This window comes from Mugil cephalus, chromosome 7, assembly GCF_022458985.1.
Source record: "Mugil cephalus isolate CIBA_MC_2020 chromosome 7, CIBA_Mcephalus_1.1, whole genome shotgun sequence".
NCBI classification, from domain to species: Eukaryota; Metazoa; Chordata; class Actinopteri; order Mugiliformes; family Mugilidae; genus Mugil; species Mugil cephalus.
In genome coordinates, this window is record NC_061776.1 from 20,658,772 (window position 1) to 20,674,995 (window position 16,224).

The following is a 16,224-nucleotide window of genomic DNA, read 5'->3' on the forward strand; positions in this document are numbered from 1 at the left end:
GCAACAAGACTGGAGAGTAGTGCATACAGTATATGCATATATATGTATATGTGTGTGTGTGTGTGTGTGTGTGTGTGTGTGTGTGTGTGTGTGTATTGCAAAGAAGGTACTATATATACGAAATTATAAAATAAAATATATATTTTATTATTGCAGCAGTGGCAAAAGTGGTGAAACTGAGCCATGCAACAAGAAAACAACATCAACACACGTTGTTATACCGAAGAATAATTAATAATTAAAGAAATACAAAATGATTTTTTTGGAAAGTCCAAGTCAAATTCCTGATCTAAATCCAGCAGAAATGTAGAAATGTTGTGAAGTATATTATACATGTGAGGAAACCTACCAACACCTGACAGGCAGATCTAGACTGTGTTTGTTATTTTATTTTTATTTTATTTATGTTATTCCTGGTTTCTGTTGTATCAGCCATATTTGCGAAATTAAAACAGTGAAAAAATATGATATTTCAACATTTAAGGGGGAAAACGGGAAAACGCATACGCACTAGTGGGTTCACGATAGATGGCGCTGTGACCCGCGGTGACCCGACACTTCATCTTTCATTGTCACCGAAGAAGAAGACGAACACGTGTTTCCTGTTTCTCCAGTAGCCTGCATGGTAAAGAGTCATCTTTGTAAATAAGTCAGTAATAAACAGCGAAAATGGTTCGTAAATTAAAGTATCACGAGCAGAAGTTGTTGAAGAAGGTGGACTTCATCAACTGGGAGGTGGACAACAACCTGCATGAAGTGAAAGTGTTGCGGAGGTTTCACATCGAGAAGAGGGAAGACTACACCAAGTGAGTCTCAGCATCAGTGAGGCCACCGCTGGCTGCTATCACTCAGTGTCCATGCTGCTGGGATTGAGATCATATTTTAGCTCAAATCATTCATACAGAAATGTGTTACAATTATTTTCGATTAGATTATTCTTGTTATCTATTGTACGTAAGACATTAGCTGAGCTAGCCGAGCCCAAAAGCTGTGGCTTCAGATCTGATGGCAGGAACTTATTTGAATGTGATTATTTGGATGAACCAGCCCTTAAACAATCACACTGAGTCTAAAGCAAATCTATTGTGGTACTTGTTGTTTCCAGATTACATTCATTTAAGGAATGATAGGAAACTTTTGATATAGCGTCAACAGCATTGTGTTTTCTTCTGTTGTCTCAGGTACAACAAGTTGAGTCGTAACATCAGAGATCTGGCCCAGAAAATCAGAGACCTGGACGAGAAAGATGGCTTCAGAGCGCAGAGCACACATCAACTGCTAGAAAAGCTGTGAGTTCAATATGTTTACAAAAAAAAATCCCTTTGGACTTCTCCATTCTAACTCAAAATCCACAAACCTCTTGCACAACAAAACAGCCTTCACTGTTCTCTCACAACTGATTCCTTCAAAACTATACAGACATAGAGCTATGTGCCTATGTTGTTGTCACTTGCCAAAATATTAGGTACAATAGCGGAGAAAAGAGCCCTGCACAAAATCTGAAAGTTATAATGTTCAAGCAATTTCACCTCTGTAAAATGAGAAACACTACAAAGAAAATCAGTGCACAGGTATGAAAGGGTAATGAAACAGTTATTATTTATTTATTTATTTTTTACTACAGAAGAAAGATGAACTGATTCATGATTGAAATGTCCTTCCGATGGAGTGTTATCCGTTGCAGCTCATTCTAAATCTTCACTGATGTGTTTCTTCTCATAAGGTACAGCATCGGTCTCATCCCCACCAAACAGAATCTGTCCCTCACAGAGAAAGTCACGGCGTCTTCGTTCTGCAGGTAAATCCTTTTTAAACTCAGACCAGGTGCAACAGTTGATCGTCCGTCTGTCCATTTCCCTGATGTCTGTGTGTCTCCTGCAGGAGGCGGCTGCCCTGCATCATGCTGAGCCTCCGTATGGCTCAGAACCTGAAAACAGCCATCACCTTCATTGAACAAGGACGTATCCTTCAGTGCCAACTGATTTGATCTCATTGTTTAATTCACTTGATTAACTCTGAGACTAGATTTGTCTCCACCCAACGATAGAAATAGTTTTGCGCTGTTGTCCTTGACTCAGTAACAGATGTTCGTGTTGGTCCAGACATCGTCACAGACCCAGCATTTCTAGTCACAAGGTTGGCGTCAACATGTTGTTTTGTCTTCTCAAATTTGTTATCGAGGAACACTTCAAACAGCAACGACCAATTCACACATTCACACATGCTCTTGCATTTTTTTTTTTTAGGAATATGGAAGATTTCGTCACATGGGTGGACTCCTCGAAGATCAAGCTCCATGTCATGAATTATAATGATGAGGTGAGTCACTTTTTACAATTTAACTACATATCACTCTATTGACTGACAGGAGAGCCGTAAAAAATTAAACACGTGTTTTAGCAAGTATATGAATCTTCCATATGAACAGCTCTCCTGATTTTTTCATATTTCACATATTTTTTCATTTATATCCCTTTATTTGTCCCTGTACTCCTTCCTGTTACTCTTTCTTTTTGACCATGAGGATCAGCTTGACAATAATTCTGAGTTATGTAAATGACCGCTGCTGTGCTTCTTTTGCAGAGGGACGACTTTGACCTGGTGGCTTAAGAATATTCACCCCCATCCAACGTCCATCAACCTGGAAAACATGAACTCTGCTCTTTTAACTGTTCCTCTATGGAAAATAATAAATGCTCCAACCACTTAAAAAAACAGAAGTTATTCCAGCAACAACAGGGGGGCCTCATTTCCTGGTTTTACAATGTCCTGTTTTTTTTCTTTTTCTGGCCACTGAAGTCTGATCTTCTGGCAGTTGACCCAGTATATAAAGACTGGACTTATTAATGGTGAGCATATTGAATAGGTGTGTGATTGTGGAGCTGACTGCTCTGAGTTTGGATGCCTACATGTCAGACCCACCAGTGATACAAGAACAGGGTCTGGTTGCTTCCTTTTCATTTCTCCAGCAGAACCACTGATCAGCTGTAACCAGTTGTTAAGCTGTGTAACTTCTCACTGTTGCTTCCTCTGAACTCTGAACTGCTGGGTTCAGTGTGTGTGTTTCTGTAAGGGTCTGTTCAGACCTGGCATGTACCATGAAGAGAAGAGCTGTTGCTGAGAGCTCGTAAAACAACCAACATCTGTCAGACATGGAGATTTAAAGCAGAAACTGAGAATTTGATAAATATTTAATAATTTCCCTAAGACTTTTTACAATTGTGTCAACTATGTAAACAATAAACATTCTTTTTATCACAGTATTAAGACTTATGACTCTGAACCGAGCTCCAACATCAGTGTGTAAACGTAGGAATTAGTCTTGCATTTAAATTTTCCAGTAAACAGAGTAACATGAACTCACTGTAAAACATTTGCTTCCACATGTAGAGAGGTCCCATTATAGGGTCAGTCCATACTGAATAAAGCACAGAAAGAATATCCTAACTTGAACATTTAGAGTATAAGACAACTTGAAGGCACCCTGGTGTGCAACAGAAATATAACCGGATTAGTTAACGGTAAGTGCCTTCTTTTTGTCCAGGTCTTCGCCTGAGCGTCCGTCAGAGCCACCAGAATCGCACATAGATGATGAGTGTGATGAAGAACACTGACACAGCGGCCACCTTAGCATAGGTGGAGCGGGTGTTGAGGTACTTGGCGTCGCTGCGGTACTTTTTTGACAGGGCGGACAGGTTGATGGCTTTTGTGTCGAGAGCTGAGGAAACGACGACAGACAGATGAGTAACGACACAAAGCAGCTAAAGATAACACCACAAACTATCAAACGGCAATGTAATATGAACCGGTTGGCATTATACTGCATTTAACAAGAGTTCTTAGTATTGTGTGAGGTGCAGGTATGCTAGCGAGGACCAACTATACCTACCAGAAAGAGCTTCTCCTCTTTGTAGTACTTCCTCGATATTTGCCACCATAATTCTCTGCACATCCTGCAGCTCTGTGTTAATGCTCCCAAAGTTCCTCCGGGCCCTGCTGTCAACATACGACTTCTTTGTTTTCTGGATGTATGTGTCTGGAACAATATATGAAATGCGGTCAAGTTTTTCACGAAAAGTTCTGATGCAAGTCACCATTGCAGTTTTAGGGACACAGAGGGGGTCTATCTGTATTTGGCAGTTTAATGGCGTGGCTAATCACTGTCTCTACTTAAAAGTCTTTCTTCAGTGTTCCATAAAAAGCAGGACCAGTCTTACCAAACTCAATGAAATAATACGGCCTCGTTACTGTGGGAACTCTTCTTCCGTACTGGTCATAGAACTCGTTGTGGAGGTCTTCAAGGTAACCAAACACTAACTTTTTGGGGAAAGAAACTTCACACAGGGCCAGGTAGCATACACCCTGGGCTATTAAAAAGCTGTGGAAAAAAAAAAAAAAAGATTATTTAGAATGAATCTGACGCGTGGCGTTACATGCATCAAATAAAACCTCACCTTAACTGTACAAGAGAACATATTCTGTTTTCTCTCTAAGATATGAACAGTGGTACTAGTGTTATCTTACTGAAAGCTCACGTCTCCGGCCTCCAGGGTACAGCGGTCCGGACTCTGAGCGTTCAGTTTACGGCACAGCTGCTTGGCCTGAGTCTGGTATTGCTGGAGATCTCTTCCTGACTGGGGAAAACACACGACAGTTTACAGTAAAAATAAAAGGGTCGGACTGGTCTTTCCACAATCCAGACCTGTCATCCACTGGAAATATTTATCAAACAACACATACTGAAATCGGTGAGAAGTTGAAACAAGAAAATGCTTTGCAGCAATTATCCACTTCAGTTGTCCAATACTTTGCACTAAAAGAAAAAGCGAAGCCCCTCTTATAATATCGAGTTCAAATTTCAACAGCTGAAAATTTGTCTTTGTATCATTTTCAGATAAATATAGCATTTACATGATTTTGAACATTTTACAGAGTTTTTGCTGATGGTCTGTAAATACTATATAACTTGTGGATGTCTTATGTTGTCAGTATTATAGAAATCAACTTTTCTAAATGTTCACACCTAAAAGGGATGAAAAAATAAATAGAAAGATAGCAAGTTAAGTTGTTTTGCTAAAGCACCTGTATTATATCCATCCTAAATCCCCTTACAACCTTTCAATGCATTTCGTACAAGAAAACTTCCTCAAATTTCCTCATGGGTCTTCTGAGGGTGTCCTGTGGTGTCTGGTAACACAATGTTGTTAGTGGGGACCTTTGGGTCCTATGGGTTGAGAGGAGGGGCCTCTGTGGACCATCCCACAGATACTTGATCAGTTTGGGATCTAGTGAATCTGGAGGCCAGGTCAACACCTTGTGCTGTTCTTCATGTTTTTTGAGTTGTTCTTAAACCGTTTTTGGGTGTGTGTGTGTGTGTGTGTGTGTGTGTGTGTGTGTGTGTCTGTGTCAGGCTGCATCCTGCTGGGGATGTCTGCTGCCATCAAGGAGTGTCTTTGCTATGGGGTGGGGGTGCCTGGTCTGGTCTAGGTGGGTGGTACATGTCTAAGTAACGTCCACATGAATGCCAGGTCCAAAAGTTCCACAGCACTTCTCCTGTCAGTGGTTTTAATGTTGCGGCTGATCAGTGTATGTCCGCTCAGCTCTCACCTGAAAAACTCTGTCTGTAATGTTCTTTTAATTCACATCAAGTGTGAGCACACTCCCTCTCCCGCTCCTTTAATTATACCCTTCCCCTTCAAGTTAAACTGGTCAGTCAGCTCCTGCTTTCCTAATACCGGTATCTACGCCATTAATCACACTTAGATCACTCCCCTGTCAACTATGCCAGCTAAATGTACATTTCCACTGAGATGTCTCCAGCATGTCATGTTCCTCAGGACACTCTCAGTGGGAGTGCCTTAATCTGGGGGAGTTTCTTCTGGGGTGTTTTTTTAAATAACAGACTGCATTTCTGACATCAATTTCTAACACCAAACTATGATTTTATATTTAGCTCATCTTTGAATCTGTTATTTGAGTCTAACAACTTATTTTCCAGTGAAATAATTCAAGTACACAAACGCACAATATTGTAACTGGCTATAACATTTAAATGTTAAATTGTAGTCGCTATCTGCTATTTGTTTTTCCAGAATAAACCGCAAAAAATGCAAAAGGTTCTTAATGTGACAGATCTTGAATGGAGTTTGGTGTGCAGTTGGACTCCTACATGGCGGAGCAGGCGTTCATACCTGTTCATCCTCCTGTATGGACGCAGCGAGCGGAAGTCCGTCCGCTACACGGGCGACCATCGTTAACAAAATCATCCTGGTGCAGGTCAGACAGTGGCCGACTGGTTTAGTCGGAAAACGTGAACCAGTAAAACTTTGAATAACTTGAAATGCTTGTTATGGTTAACTTCGATGACGCAGAACGAATGCGTTGCACGGAAATGTTTGGTGCGCCGATGAATTAGGTCCGAGTAGCAACATACACCTCCGTAGTCGTTTTTCCATCGAGGTATGTTGCGCTCCTAAAATGGGCCGAATTATTTGGGATTTTCTCTGAAATAACGTCTTTGTAGAAACTCGCGTTTGATTTGATTTGTTTCCGTATTGTATAACCAAACCGTGGTGTTTGTATTTTATTTTGGCAGAGGGGAGCAGACTATGATCTCCAGCGGTCCGACCAGACAGCTGGCAGACGGACCGACTGCGTCTCTGCTGAGATGCCTGTATTGAGCCGAGAGATGCAGATGCGGTCTGACTGGTTCCTCTGTCTGGACTAAAGCCTCTCTGAACTAAAACCAGGGGACGGATCCCTGAACTATGGACACACCTGAAAGGTATTTTTACACTGGCATTGTAGCTCTGCTTTAATGTTTATCCATTTGCTTCCGTCTGATCGGCGTCTCTTGATGTCCCCGGAATGGCTGCTCTTTCTCATCTTTTGTTATTATTTGTACAAACACCTCGAGCATTAGCCCGTCGTCCCGACGTTGTTACATTAAAAGATGGATGAGATTCTGCAGCTTTAAACGCGATGCGTTCCTTGTTTATTTTCATGCACGCAGCCGCTGTAAATTGCAGTGATGCAGCGTTTACGGGATGCATCTGCAGCTTTCATCTGTTTAAAAGCCCAAATGAAAGTCAACTGTGAGGAAGGGTCTTTAACAACCTCTGCAGCTGCACTCTGCTGAGCGTTTAGCGTGCTGTATGCAGATTATTCACTCCTCGTTTACCAGAGCCTAACGCAGATCATGTAGTCGTTTGCTCTGGCACTGTTGTTTTTAGCCATATTGCTGAGGCTTTAATATCCACGTATAACGCAGGGGATGGGAACACTTGCGCGCAGCCGCTTTAATCCCCCGAGCGCCGCAGAAAACCCCCCATTCACTAATAAAAACGACCCGGCGGCTTGGCACGGTGGCACCCTGACATCCTGAAAGGCCTCATTGTTGTTGGGGTGCAGCTGGCACCGCCGTGCTCACGTTGTGATTGGTGTTTCCCAGACCGGCGAGTCCGTGACTCACAGCCAGGCTCCACCATCTATTTTACTGTCTTTTTTTTCAGAAGAGAACCCCGTGTGTTTAATGCAAGGGTGGGGTGTCTCATGACTAATTGATTATGAAAATAGCAATTCCCATGATGGAGTCCAAGGGATTTCTTCAGTTTATATACAAAGGGGTTAGTCCCTTTGGGTATGATGAATGTAGTGATCCACACCTATGCGCTATCCTTTATCAGGAGAACCTCCTCTGCCTGTTCAACCATACCAGTTAACAACTCATAACTCACAACTGTCCCCAGGTGTTCCTGTCATGCTCAGGGCTGAGGAGGAGAGCTGTTGAGGAGAAGGAGATGGGCTGCACCTCTGCTAAGCAGGTGTCTGCCGTGCCCAACGGTGAGGAGGGCCAGAATAAAGCCTACAGCAACGGAGACCTCCTCTCTGGTCAGTATGTCTATTAGTCTCTTGGACCTCTCTGTTCTTGTGAGCCTCCTTCACACGAATTAGAGTGGCCAGTTTAAAGACATTATTTTTGTGTAATGATTAGGTCATATTAACAACTGGTATATGACAGTTATTGTTTGTTAAATGCAATGCGACTTTTTTTTGTTGGAAAAGTGTTAGCGTCGGCCCCTGATGGCTCTGGTCTGATCTTATTAAGTGTTTGATTAAACAAGTCAAACTGCAGCTAACAAATCATTTTAATACTGGAGAATACACTGAGAACATTCTGGTAAATGTTTGCCAGCTTATTCTCACTCTATAGGTGTGTGAACTATTAAATGGAAAAGCAACTCAACTAATAATCAAAACTGCTGCAGATTTTTTTGAATCATTCTAAACAGTGGCAGCTCTTTGAATATACGCCCAGCACAGGAACGCTTACTAATACCAGGCTTCTGCTCTTACAAGCATTTCTTGGTGTCATGAATTCTGTGAAAATGTCTGAAACGCTGCTTTTAGATCCTCCTTCACGCGCCCAGGATTTTCGTCAGATACATTCTGCACATTTGTCAGCTGCTCTCTCCTGCCGTGAATCTTCCAGAGCGTCCCGCTGGACGCAGATCTGGTGGGCGGAGAGGTCATTTGAGTCCGCCGAACTCTCTGGTCGTGTTCCTGTGAGCAGTTTAAGATGACATTTGCTTTGTGATGAGATGTCGCGCATCATCCCGCTGGAAGCAGCCACTGTGAGAAGGAGCAGTGAGCTGTGTGGAGGGTCAGCAACAATAGTCGGATAGGCTGTGGCATTCAAACCAGGACCGATGCATTTTGAGGCTTCTCGTGAGCCTGGTCTCACTGATTCTGCTGCTAAAACCCCAAATTTCTGCTCTTGGCTGATGCGAGTGGACCCCCACGTTGTCTTCTGCTGTTGTAGCCCATCTGCTAAAACAGCAATTCTACAAAACTCACACCAGCCCATCTGGCACTAATGATCATGCCATGGTTAAAGTTCCTCCGATCACTTTTTATTTTCCACTTTCCTAAATGAACTAAAACTTTAAACCCATGTATAAAGGATGTGTTGCATTTAATCGCATGGATAAGCTGGTGGTTTCTTCATATCAACTGGAAACCAGAGTGAAGATGCGCTTTAAATAATAATGCAGCACAGATCAAGTGAAACCTAATACGATCCACTGTATTAATCTGACCTGTTATAGTGGCATCCGCATCATATTTGTGTTTTTATTTCCTCGTTTTGTAACGTGTGGGAGGTGGATGGATGCGGGTGGGTTGTCCATGTGTGAGAGAGAGGCACCGAGAAGAGGAAAATGAGGCTGACAGCTCATGTGTTTGCAGCTTGCCAAGCATTGTCGGGCGAGGATTTAGTCTGGAGCGTGAGAATTCAAGCACATAATTACTTTGCCGACCACCGAGCGGTGAGAACTATTAACCTCGGAGAGCCGGGCTGATCAGAGTGGCTGTGAGTGGGTCGTCCTCTGCGTGCCTGCCGCTCCTGTCGCGTATTAATAAGAGGAGACGTGCTCCTCTCTGCTTCTCTGTCTCCCACTCTGTCACAGATGAGTACAAGATGAAAGGAGTGGAGAAAGTCAAGTACATCAATGGAGAAGAGGCAGGAGTGGACGGCCAGGACAGCACAGTGCGTGAATCCATTTTATTCTTTTTGTCTATAATGTGACATATCATCATCTTCAATGTTTATTTCTGTGTTTGTATGAGAGAGAAATTATGACATGAACATCAGATTCAGATCCATTTGACCACTGTGCATCCCTAGCGATAACCTGTGGTTGTTGGTTGCGTAGGGAAATATCAGCACCAAATAAACAGACGTTAGTCTAGCTAGTTTCTGACGGGCTACACCCACAGATGTTCCTGTTTAAACCCTCAAGTCCCCACCAGTGCCTTAGAACTGAAGAACTACTTGGATGAGTGGGAAAACGTCTTCAGTAAACTCTACAAAGTCCAGTTGCCTTTCTTTAGACATTTTGGACGTACCATGACCTGGATGACTGACAACCTGCACAGACAGCACCAAATAAACATGTAAACGTGTGAATTAGTTCTCTCTGGGTGAGATGAACTACTTCTCCTCCTTCTGTGATATTTCAGGCAGATTCGAGGCTCAGCAGCCACTTGTCAGAACAGTTCTTTATTTCTATTGAAACACGCATATATCAGTTTATTTAGCGTCCAGATGAACAGTGACGTTTAAATCTCTAGCAATAATTTAAATCTTGTCTGTGTAAACACGACCAACACCACCTTTGACATTGCCGGCCCGTTCCCTGGCAGAAGTATGACAGCTGCTCCATGGATCATGAGTGACTAGCTGTGCACAGCTTGTCTTTTTCTGTGCGGGAATGTCACCCAGACCCAAATTCTGTTAATGAAAGGACTTTCATAGAATTTCATCATCGGGCCATAAGCTCTAACATCATTCTGTTACTGCATTTGTGACAGATTGTTAAAGATGTAAAGAACTGCTTAGTTTAATTGATCTTTATTATGATGAGTTGTCCAGGAGCTCAGGCAGCACCTATTTGGATGTGTATGATTCATGCTGCTTTTGACAACTATTTATTTATTTATATTTACTTGTGTGTGTGTTAGGAGAAAAGTGCTCTCCTTGGTAAAGGTCAATACACAGATGACACAGGATCAAATGGAAATGGAAAGATTCTGTAAGTATGGCCAAGTATCAGTACCGGTATCATTAACTATCTATTTCCAATGCTTAATCTCAGGCTAAATTGTTTGTCTCTAACCAGCTGCATTGTCTTCCTTGCAGAAGCATCCACTCCTCAGAGAGTCAACAAGAATTCTTCAGGATGCTGGATGAGAAAATTGAAAAGGTAAATAAGGACAAATCATCGCTGGAGCATCACTTAGTGGTTTTACAAAAAAAAACAGAAAAAAGAAAAAACCTAAATGACATAGTAATCCTACCTCAAATCTGCAGCCTAATACAACAGATGACATAATGACATCTGCCAGGACTAGTAAACTCCGCCAGTGTGGTTATTTAAAGTAATGTTCTCACTAGCTAAGAGTTGTCTGAGCAGCCAAATCCTTATACGTCTGTGCCATGATGCTCCACTGTGGTCCCAAACGCTATTAAAAAAAAATAATGCAACAGTGAGTCACACTGTTTCGTCGGCACTGCAGTTTATTTTGAAACAATCCCACAGACACCATCCTGCCACCGGAAATACTCACCAGAGCCCCAAATGTGTCTTAATCCACGGCTAAAAATAGTCACAACAATGTTATCGCTTCTGCTTTTGGGTCTCTCTTCAGTTACATATTGTTCTCAGAATGCCTTTCAATGGCCCTGACACAAAATGTCTTATTTTCAGCTACACACATCATGAGGCGTACCTGTGTGGGAGTGTGTGTGTACACGTATTAGGCAAATGCAATGACAGAGTGAAGAGTTGCGGAACAATGTCACTTTGGTTTAAAATTGCGTAAAGCAACATGTCCTCTTTCACAATGGTCCAGGAATACTTTCTTTACTTTGAAGACAACTACAGAAACGAAATCTTCATTGTGTTTCACTACATCATTGATTGTATTAACATCACTCCTTTGTTGAAAACCTTTTTTGAAGCCTCAAGTTTGAAATTTGTCTGTTGCAGTCTTGTTTTGTTTTTGTCAAAAACAAAATTGTTCTTGTTTTTTATTTTTTTGAGCCAGAAATAACCATGTTTAGATGAGAGGGAGGAGCTGGGGCAGAGCGATGGGTGGATCTGATGCACAACCTGGAAAGACGACTTGTCTTTAATAAGACCCGTTTTTTTCCACACACACACACACAAAAAGAAGTACACCGATGTACATAGTTGTGGAAAGAAATCATTGATTGAGTATCTCTAACTAATATGATATTTTAGTCGGGATATTCTGGAGCAAGCCCCTAGTGGCTGTTAGTGGCATTGCATTTTAAGCCACTTCTGGCTTTTCTTTTCTGTCCTTTAGTTAATCCCCCATAGTGCAGTTCACCTCTACACCTCTGGCTTTAACTTCAAACATTAACAGCAAAACTAGTCCAACAGCAAATAGGCCAGCTCAGCATTTGTCCTGCAGCTCTTATTTTTTTATTTTTTTATTTTTTTAAAACAAACTAATGTTTTATGCATTTAAGATTGTGGAGCACAATTCAGTATATTTGTTGCTGCTCATTCTGATTACCTTTTTATGATGCATACTGGAAACATTGACACTGGGCTAATCCTTCTACATCTCTATGCAGGGCCGGGACTACTGCTCAGAGGAGGAGGAGGATATGACATAGCCCTCTGGTCCCGTATCCATCATTCCCAGCGTTATGGACAAAGCGTAGAATGTGACACCATGTCCCAGGCGACCCCAGCCTGTTTTGACTGTCCCATGTATGTACACACCTGAGAAGAATGGATTGCTGGCTTCAAAAAGCACATTTTTCCCTCCCGCTCACAACCTGCGCGTCTGATCAACTCCAACAAAGATTACAACCAAAATTTATTTCAAGGTTCCCCAAAGGGAGAGGAGATTTAAGTTTTCTTCGTTAACGAAGCCATTTCTGAGGTCGGAGATCTGGGGATCTAACCCTTTTCTTTCCCAGCTGGGAAGACTCCTGAAAGGTTAGTAGAGAACATGGCTGCCGCTGAGAAACATGAGGACTGCTGTCAGTGTAGATTTCTTACAGCTGAAGCCACCAGTGCTCTCGAGGACACTGACTCATGATGAAAATAACGTCTTTGCGTCGTTTTTGAATCGTTCGTCCCTGAATGCCTCCCTGACAAGTCAATGGGCCGGAAACTTCCTGCATTCCAAGACACAGTATGAACCTCTTTTCTACAGTACGTCGGCCAGTACGTTGTGCTCGTCTGTCCATGTCCGTTTCTGTTACGATGTAGAGTATTTATGTTGAATAAGGCTCAGGGTTGAAGTGTTGTAATCATTGTCTCATGTAGTAAAGTCCCTCCTCTCATTAAGACACTGTTAACACTTTTAAAAAGACACACATGCACTCACGCGCCGGGGTTACTGATGTCAGTCCCTGCGTCAGTATCTGTCCCATGTAACCCTATAAAGGTGGACACTACTACGTCACATATACGTCTGATTATATCATTTGTTCACCAGTGTTATCTCATTGTGTTCAGTTTCTATGTTGAATTTTTTTGTTTTTTTAGGAAAATAAAAAGTGTTTTGAGTAATATATCCCCAAAGCATTAACTATTGTGCAGTTTCTAAAGAACTGGCAAGACATTTGCCAATGGTATACGTCAAGGTTCTTCAACGTTTTTCGGGCCTAGGACCCTAAACTGATGGAGAGATTAAGTAGGGACCTACCCCCTATATGTGTTCTATATTAAACTCAGCCTTGTGCTATTTATAAATATACATTATTATTATCAGCTTGCATTCAATATTAAGATATATAAATATAAGTTTTAACTTTAAGCATAGCTTCAAACATAGCTACATGTAATAGGGACAGTGAATCACCAAGACTTCTGATGGCACAGATAGTCCCAAATTAGCCAGATATCTGAACCTGATAAGTAAAACACAACTTCTAACCCTGGATGAATGGATTTTGATGGGAGATAGCTACACTGTTAGCTTGTCTTCTGCTAATTTTGCACCTGGGGACTGAATGGGCTCTGGGCCAGTTGCGGGGACCTGACAGAGCCGTCATGTAATATGTGGCCTCGTGATTGGCTCAGCAGCGATGGGGGCAGGGCTGACTACGTACAGGAGGCTTAGATTGACAGGTCTAGTGTAGCGCTCTGTGCTGTATCGCTGAATGAGTGAAATGCTGGCCGAAAGATGACGTCATCTGCCTCCATTTAGAAAGTATGTTGGATTCATGTTAATGTTTATTTAAGGAAATCTGTGGGGGAAAATAAAAAAAAATATATATATATATATATATATATATATTTGAAAAATGACTAATCAACCAAAGATTTTGCGACCCCCCCCTCCCGCATAGTACCTCCACAGAGCCTCTGTTGAAGACTTATGGTATGTGATTTATAATCTGTAGAACAAACTTGCACTGGAAAGCTGAACTACACTAAATGGAATTAGAAACTACAGCCTGAATGACCCCACTATGGATCATATTATTCTACTGCACTGCTGCATCGGTTAAAGATGGAATCTTCCAATCACTTGGCTTTTGTATATTTAATATGGAAGAAGTCAATAAAGCCACTTAATATCACATGAAGGAGCAACATGCATTAGTGTTGACGCTATCTTCCATTTATCTCCCACATCTTCCCAAGTTTCTGTCATTGTCAATAAACGTCCAAAGCAGGGGAACTGTGAAAAGACAGGTGTCACATCTGAGACGACAGGTGATCAACCTTCCTGTGAGGAGACAGCCAAAGGTCCTTGAAGTCGCCAGTCCTCTCATCTCCTGCTCTTGTATACAGGCGATGATGGATGTCACAGTGTCTCCTCCTGCAAACTTGAAGTCACGACAGCCATGTCTGAGAGGACGCCACAGAAACACATCCGCGTGTCATGAGGTCATCAGCAGCTCTTTCTGCACATTTCATCTCTCATTGTCTCAACCCGCTGCTCAGCGCTGCTGCCGTCTCTTCCGGTGCTTCCGACGTCCCACATCCTCGAAGGGCCCAACAGGAGGGTCTGGTGTCACAAGCCCATCAGTCATCCTCTGGTAGACCAGCGTGGAGTCAGATGCCACCGCACACAACAGCATAGGAAAGCCTCTGTCCAGCACGTGTCGTATGCTGCACAGCAAATAGGAGGAAGCTTTAAGTTTTGGGGAAAGTCGGTGAAAGCAGAGGAAGCGTGTTAGCTTCTGAAGTGTCCTATTACCTTCTGTGGCTCAGAGTTTGGTGAGAGGGAAGGGGAAGGACGGTCTGAACGGGTCCACCTTCCTTCTCCCTCACTTCCAGCAAAACCGCCTGCAGATCAGGAATCTTGACACAGGACACCTCTGTCCACCGACGCACTGCAGAGAAGGAGACTAGCCTATTGCTAATGGCTTTTTTTCTACATGTGTACAACAATTCTTGTCTGTTTGAATTTTAATCTTCATCCAGCGGACACAAATTTTAGGATTGAAGTTAGATATTATATATACAGAGCTGCTTAAAAGTTTTTTCCCACTTCTAAACACTAACAATTACTCCACACATCAGCAGGTTTTCACACAAGTCCTGAAAGTAGACAGTCACACAAATGAGAGCAACACACAGAAGTCGTTCCACAACAGAATGGAGACGACTGATCAGCAGTTACCGAAAATGTTTGGTTGCTGTTAAAGCTGCACGAGGAGGTCACAACAGATACCGAAAACAACTGTTCACTTACTTCTGCACCTCACAGTTATGTTCAAATGATTAGTCTTTTCAAATAAACAAATGCAGAAATATAGAAAAGACTGAGGTGAAAATACCTTTAAGCATCACTGTACGTTACTTGTCTGCTAACTTATCAAAAGAAACTCAGTTAAATTTGTCATGACTTCCATCGTCCATCCATCGCTCCACACTTTCTCTCCAAATATTGGATTTAGTTTTTTTCATGTAGAGAAATATTGAAAGTGAGAAAAAGCTGGGTCACTAAACTTTAAAATACCCCCCAAAATTTTCTTTGCCATCCCCAAAACTGTCCCTGCATGGCACACAGACAAATAAAAAGCACAGGTTCCTGTCCAGGTTAGAGAGTAATTCTCACCTTCAGTAAGATCCATGTACACGAGAAAAGCTGCATGAACCTGCGCACTGTCCCCGACCTCCAGGTCCTTCATCTGCTGGTACTGGGACAAGAAGACAGGCTGGTCGCTGCAGGTCGTAGTACATAACTGACAGAGACACAAACACATCCTGTAACACCACTCACCACTGGGTGCTGCAGGATCCAGTTCTGAGGTGGAGGCTTCTCACACACATCTGTTCTGTCTGACGCTTCCTCCATTGTCACTGCTACACGTGTAGATCATTTATCACTAGCCACGGTCTAATGTCAGGACTGTCTGACTGACTGGCTGCTAGTGATGCTGCTGTCACGGCATGCATGCCAGAGCCGTGTTTTCAGGTTTTGCCGGCGTGCACAGTTAAAAGTCGTCCGGATGGAAACATGAGTAATTTTTCGATTCCGCGCAGACCGAGACAAGAGAGCTACTTAAAGACTAAGGTTAGGGCGACATGACTGTATATTAATTCAGTTTTTCAGTTTATATAATTACTTTATAGATTTACTAAATGTTGTTTCAAATTAAAAACTACTACTACTACTACTAACAATAACAATAACAATAATAACACTAAGAAGAACAACAACACC

At 42.3% G+C, this 16,224-nt stretch overlaps 4 protein-coding genes across 4 annotated transcripts; 2 read left to right on the forward strand and 2 right to left on the reverse strand.

The window, feature by feature from the left end:
• Positions 1-570: 570 nt before the first annotated feature.
• On the forward strand, positions 571-3,263 carry imp3 (IMP U3 small nucleolar ribonucleoprotein 3). Its single transcript, XM_047589328.1, has 7 exons — positions 571-806; positions 1,182-1,289; positions 1,724-1,798; positions 1,882-1,961; positions 2,085-2,136; positions 2,247-2,319; positions 2,584-3,263. Exons 1-7 carry the CDS (start codon positions 670-672, stop codon positions 2,608-2,610), a joined length of 552 nt encoding a protein of 183 aa, XP_047445284.1. The 5' UTR covers positions 571-669; the 3' UTR covers positions 2,611-3,263.
• Positions 3,174-6,335, reverse strand: sec22ba (SEC22 homolog B, vesicle trafficking protein a). Its single transcript, XM_047589326.1, has 5 exons — positions 6,192-6,335; positions 4,525-4,634; positions 4,218-4,378; positions 3,890-4,036; positions 3,174-3,718 (listed from the first exon to the last, which is right to left on the reverse strand). The coding sequence occupies exons 1-5, from the start codon at positions 6,264-6,266 to the stop codon at positions 3,564-3,566; spliced, it is 648 nt and encodes a 215-aa protein (XP_047445282.1). The 5' UTR covers positions 6,267-6,335; the 3' UTR covers positions 3,174-3,563.
• Positions 6,331-13,116, forward strand: zgc:55943 (uncharacterized protein LOC406337 homolog). Its single transcript, XM_047589329.1, has 7 exons — positions 6,331-6,459; positions 6,596-6,784; positions 7,749-7,890; positions 9,468-9,547; positions 10,522-10,592; positions 10,700-10,763; positions 12,164-13,116. Exons 3-7 carry the CDS (start codon positions 7,800-7,802, stop codon positions 12,203-12,205), a joined length of 348 nt encoding a protein of 115 aa, XP_047445285.1. The 5' UTR covers positions 6,331-6,459; positions 6,596-6,784; positions 7,749-7,799; the 3' UTR covers positions 12,206-13,116.
• A 943-nt stretch (positions 13,117-14,059) lies between these two features.
• tsen15 (TSEN15 tRNA splicing endonuclease subunit) lies at positions 14,060-16,004 on the reverse strand. The gene is made up of 4 exons (XM_047589685.1): positions 15,781-16,004; positions 15,616-15,697; positions 14,752-14,887; positions 14,060-14,663 (listed from the first exon to the last, which is right to left on the reverse strand). The coding sequence occupies exons 1-4, from the start codon at positions 15,853-15,855 to the stop codon at positions 14,492-14,494; spliced, it is 465 nt and encodes a 154-aa protein (XP_047445641.1). The 5' UTR covers positions 15,856-16,004; the 3' UTR covers positions 14,060-14,491.
• Positions 16,005-16,224: the final 220 nt, after the last annotated feature.

Excerpts from the sequence above, each read along its gene's own strand:
- imp3 (XM_047589328.1), top strand. The coding sequence starts at position 670 with ATGGTTCGTAAATTAAAGTATCACGAGCAGAAGTTGTTGAAGAAGGTG. Across the intron at positions 1,962-2,084 it reads CACCTTCATTGAACAAGGAC|ATGTTCGTGTTGGTCCAGAC; the intron begins GTATCCTTCAGT and ends ACTCAGTAACAG. Across the intron at positions 2,137-2,246 it reads CCAGCATTTCTAGTCACAAG|GAATATGGAAGATTTCGTCA; the intron begins GTTGGCGTCAAC and ends TTTTTTTTTTAG.
- sec22ba (XM_047589326.1), bottom strand. The coding sequence starts at position 6,266 with ATGATTTTGTTAACGATGGTCGCCCGTGTAGCGGACGGACTTCCGCTC. Across the intron at positions 4,379-4,524 it reads GCCGGAGACGTGAGCTTTCA|CTTTTTAATAGCCCAGGGTG; the intron begins GTAAGATAACAC and ends TTTTTTCCACAG. Across the intron at positions 3,719-3,889 it reads AAGAGGAGAAGCTCTTTCTG|CTCTCGACACAAAAGCCATC; the intron begins GTAGGTATAGTT and ends TCGTTTCCTCAG.
- zgc:55943 (XM_047589329.1), top strand. The coding sequence starts at position 7,800 with ATGGGCTGCACCTCTGCTAAGCAGGTGTCTGCCGTGCCCAACGGTGAG. Across the intron at positions 7,891-9,467 it reads CAACGGAGACCTCCTCTCTG|ATGAGTACAAGATGAAAGGA; the intron begins GTCAGTATGTCT and ends ACTCTGTCACAG. Across the intron at positions 9,548-10,521 it reads TGGACGGCCAGGACAGCACA|GAGAAAAGTGCTCTCCTTGG; the intron begins GTGCGTGAATCC and ends TGTGTGTGTTAG.
- tsen15 (XM_047589685.1), bottom strand. The coding sequence starts at position 15,855 with ATGGAGGAAGCGTCAGACAGAACAGATGTGTGTGAGAAGCCTCCACCT. Across the intron at positions 14,888-15,615 it reads GTACATGGATCTTACTGAAG|TGCGTCGGTGGACAGAGGTG; the intron begins GTGAGAATTACT and ends CCTTCTCTGCAG. Across the intron at positions 14,664-14,751 it reads CAAACTCTGAGCCACAGAAG|CATACGACACGTGCTGGACA; the intron begins GTAATAGGACAC and ends TTTGCTGTGCAG.